Source organism: Sphaeroforma arctica, assembly GCF_001186125.1.
Source record: "Sphaeroforma arctica JP610 unplaced genomic scaffold supercont1.394, whole genome shotgun sequence".
Lineage (NCBI taxonomy): Eukaryota > Ichthyosporea > Ichthyophonida > Sphaeroforma > Sphaeroforma arctica.
This window is the reverse complement of record NW_014040164.1, coordinates 64,122-66,757: the sequence shown is the minus strand read 5'-3', so window position 1 is coordinate 66,757 and position 2,636 is coordinate 64,122. Positions and strand designations below refer to the sequence as shown.

The following is a 2,636-nucleotide window of genomic DNA, read 5'->3' as shown; positions in this document are numbered from 1 at the left end:
ACCAGGCATTCTTAGGTTCACACTGCGAGTGGGAAGGACGATTATTGTTTTTGCACTAATTCAGACGTGTAATTGCTGGAGAATGTCCCTTTCGTACCTTGTCAGCTATCGTTCAGTAATATCCAAGACCACGTGGATATCTTTAAACGCAGTAGTATGTTTATATAATCGGAAAAGTCAACTGCCACGCTAATGTGCCGACAAGCCAGTCGAGAGCATCGCACTGGTTTACAGTGCAGCATCGGATATGCATTGTGAAGTCTAGTAGCGCAATGACTGTGTCGTATATAGTATGTAGCCAACTGTGGCTGCAACTACATACTACACAGTGTGGTCGCGTATCTGGCTCGCATACTCAGCCGTGCCACTGTACCCAGGAAACATTGAATGGGTTGAATGGGTCTGAAATCCCTTACGATACGAACACTGCTTGTGTATCTCTTGGAACTGTTAGTATTGCTTAATAAGCTGCACTTAAGTCTCGCATAGTCGGACCGGGACTCGTTACGAAATGTTATTCGAACGGACGTCGTTGATTATCAGGCTATATTGGGTTTAGGCACAATCATTCAGATCGATAACTGATTTTTCTTCATTGTCATTGTAGTAATGTCTTCACATCGTGCACTCACTTAACTATTTACAAGTGTTTATAATCAACAAAACAAACAGCCGAGACGGAAATCAACTGTAAGGAGTTCACAAATTCAGATGACGTTTTGGCTAAGAATGTGCACATGTACGCGCCACTCTCGGCGGAGGAGACGAAGAGAAGGATATCTCTCAGTAGGAAAGATGCTCACAAAGGTAAGTCATGTCCATAAGACGAAGTGAAGGATATCTCTCAGTAAGAAGGATGCTCACAAATGTAAGTCATGTCCATAAGACGAAGTGAAGGATATCTTTCAGTATGGAGGATGCTCACAAATGTAAGTTATGTCTATACCAAGCGCTTCAGCGTGGCAAGCGATGTTCATGACATCAAGTAGGGTATGTATGGTACCGTTAAGTATTTGCACTCCAACCGGTCATCTAATAGTAAAAGTGCCTATTTGAATACACAGGGGTCGCGCGTAGCTGATGAACTTTTCCACCCAGGATCATAGTACCACAAGGTCTTAAAGTGACACATTCCCGACTAACTATAAATGATGCTGGACAGTGCCCTATTGAACCTACACCCAGGATCATAGTACCACAAGGTCTTAAAGTGACACATTCCCGACTAACTATAAATGATGCTGGACAGTGCCCTATTGAACCTACACCCAGCGTACTTGGACCGCATTAGTTCCCAATCTGCATTCAAACTCAGTCATATTACTACATCCATTGTGTTTCACAGGCATAGATGAAGACAGGTCTGTAGTCGCGGATATGCTCATTCGGATCGCTTTCACACCGGACGTTTGTGTAGAGCGAGAGCCTGACTTGGTAAGACATAGCCTGGCTCCACCGTATCTCTTCATACTCAGTCATTGACCACCGCGAATCGTATAGTGGTTACTTGTACAATTAGTATCGACTATAGCCGATACGCGTATGATGTGTCGCATATTTTGATACGTTGATTGGATCTTCAGTTGCCGTCGTCTGTGCCTGTGTTAATAGTACCGGCCTTCTGATTTGCAATCCCACTACAACGCCGCTGATATAGTGTGTCGATTGTTGCAGTCTACAATGAACCTGAGATCTGTTGATAAGTGTGTTTCTCCTTTCGTTTCAGCAAATGAAAACTCGGAAAGGCAAACTTCTGAGATACAAGACACGGCACGACACCAATAAATTCCTCGTCGAGTGCGGTGCAGGGGCAATCCGTGACATTGTGCAGGTATGTAGACTTCTATATCCTTGGTAAGTAGCCTTCTATATTTTTGATAAGCATCTTCTATATCCTTGGTAAGTAGCTTTCTATATTCTTGATAGGTAGCTTTCTATATTCTTTGTAGATAGCCTTCTATATTTTTGGTAAGTAGCCTCAATATCCTTGGTAGGTAACCTTCTATATTCTTGGTAGGTAGCCCACTATATCCTTTGTAGGTAGCCTTTGTATTCTTGGTAGGTAGCCTTCAATATCCTTGGTAGGTAACCTTCTATATCCTTGGTAGGTGGCCCTCTATATTCTTGGTAGGAAGCCTTCTATATCATCTGTATAATGCCTTCTAAATTCTTGGTAAGCAGCTTCTATATCTTTGATAGGCAGCCTTCTATGTCCTTGGTAGGTAGCCTTCTATATCCTTGGTAGGTAGCCTTCTATATCATCTGTAGGTTGCCTTCTGTATCCTTGATAGGTAGCCTTCTATATTCTTGATAGGTAGCCTTCTATATTCTTGGTAGGTAGCCTTCTATATCATTTATAGGTTGCCTTCTATATCCTTTGTAGGTAGCCTTTGTATTCTTGGTAGGTAGCTTACATATCTTTGGTAGGTAGCCATCTGTATCCTTGGTAGGTAGCCTTCAATATCCTTGGTAGGTAGCCTTCTATATCCTTGGTAGGTGGCCCTCTATATTCTTGGTAGGAAGCCTTCTATATCATCTGTATAATGCCTTCTAAATTCTTGGTAAGCAGCTTCTATATCATCTGTATAATGCCTTCTAAATTCTTGGTAAGCAGCTTCTATATCCTTGGTAGGTAG

At 42.3% G+C, this 2,636-nt stretch overlaps 1 protein-coding gene across 1 annotated transcript; it reads left to right on the top strand.

Annotated features, from left to right (window-relative positions):
• Window positions 1-609: 609 nt before the first annotated feature.
• On the top strand, window positions 610-2,632 carry SARC_05869 (hypothetical protein; the record flags this gene model as incomplete). Its single annotated transcript, XM_014300259.1, has 5 exons — window positions 610-622; window positions 673-807; window positions 1,346-1,434; window positions 1,727-1,831; window positions 2,612-2,632. The coding sequence occupies 5 exons, from the start codon at window positions 610-612 to the stop codon at window positions 2,630-2,632; spliced, it is 363 nt and encodes a 120-aa protein (XP_014155734.1).
• Window positions 2,633-2,636: the final 4 nt, after the last annotated feature.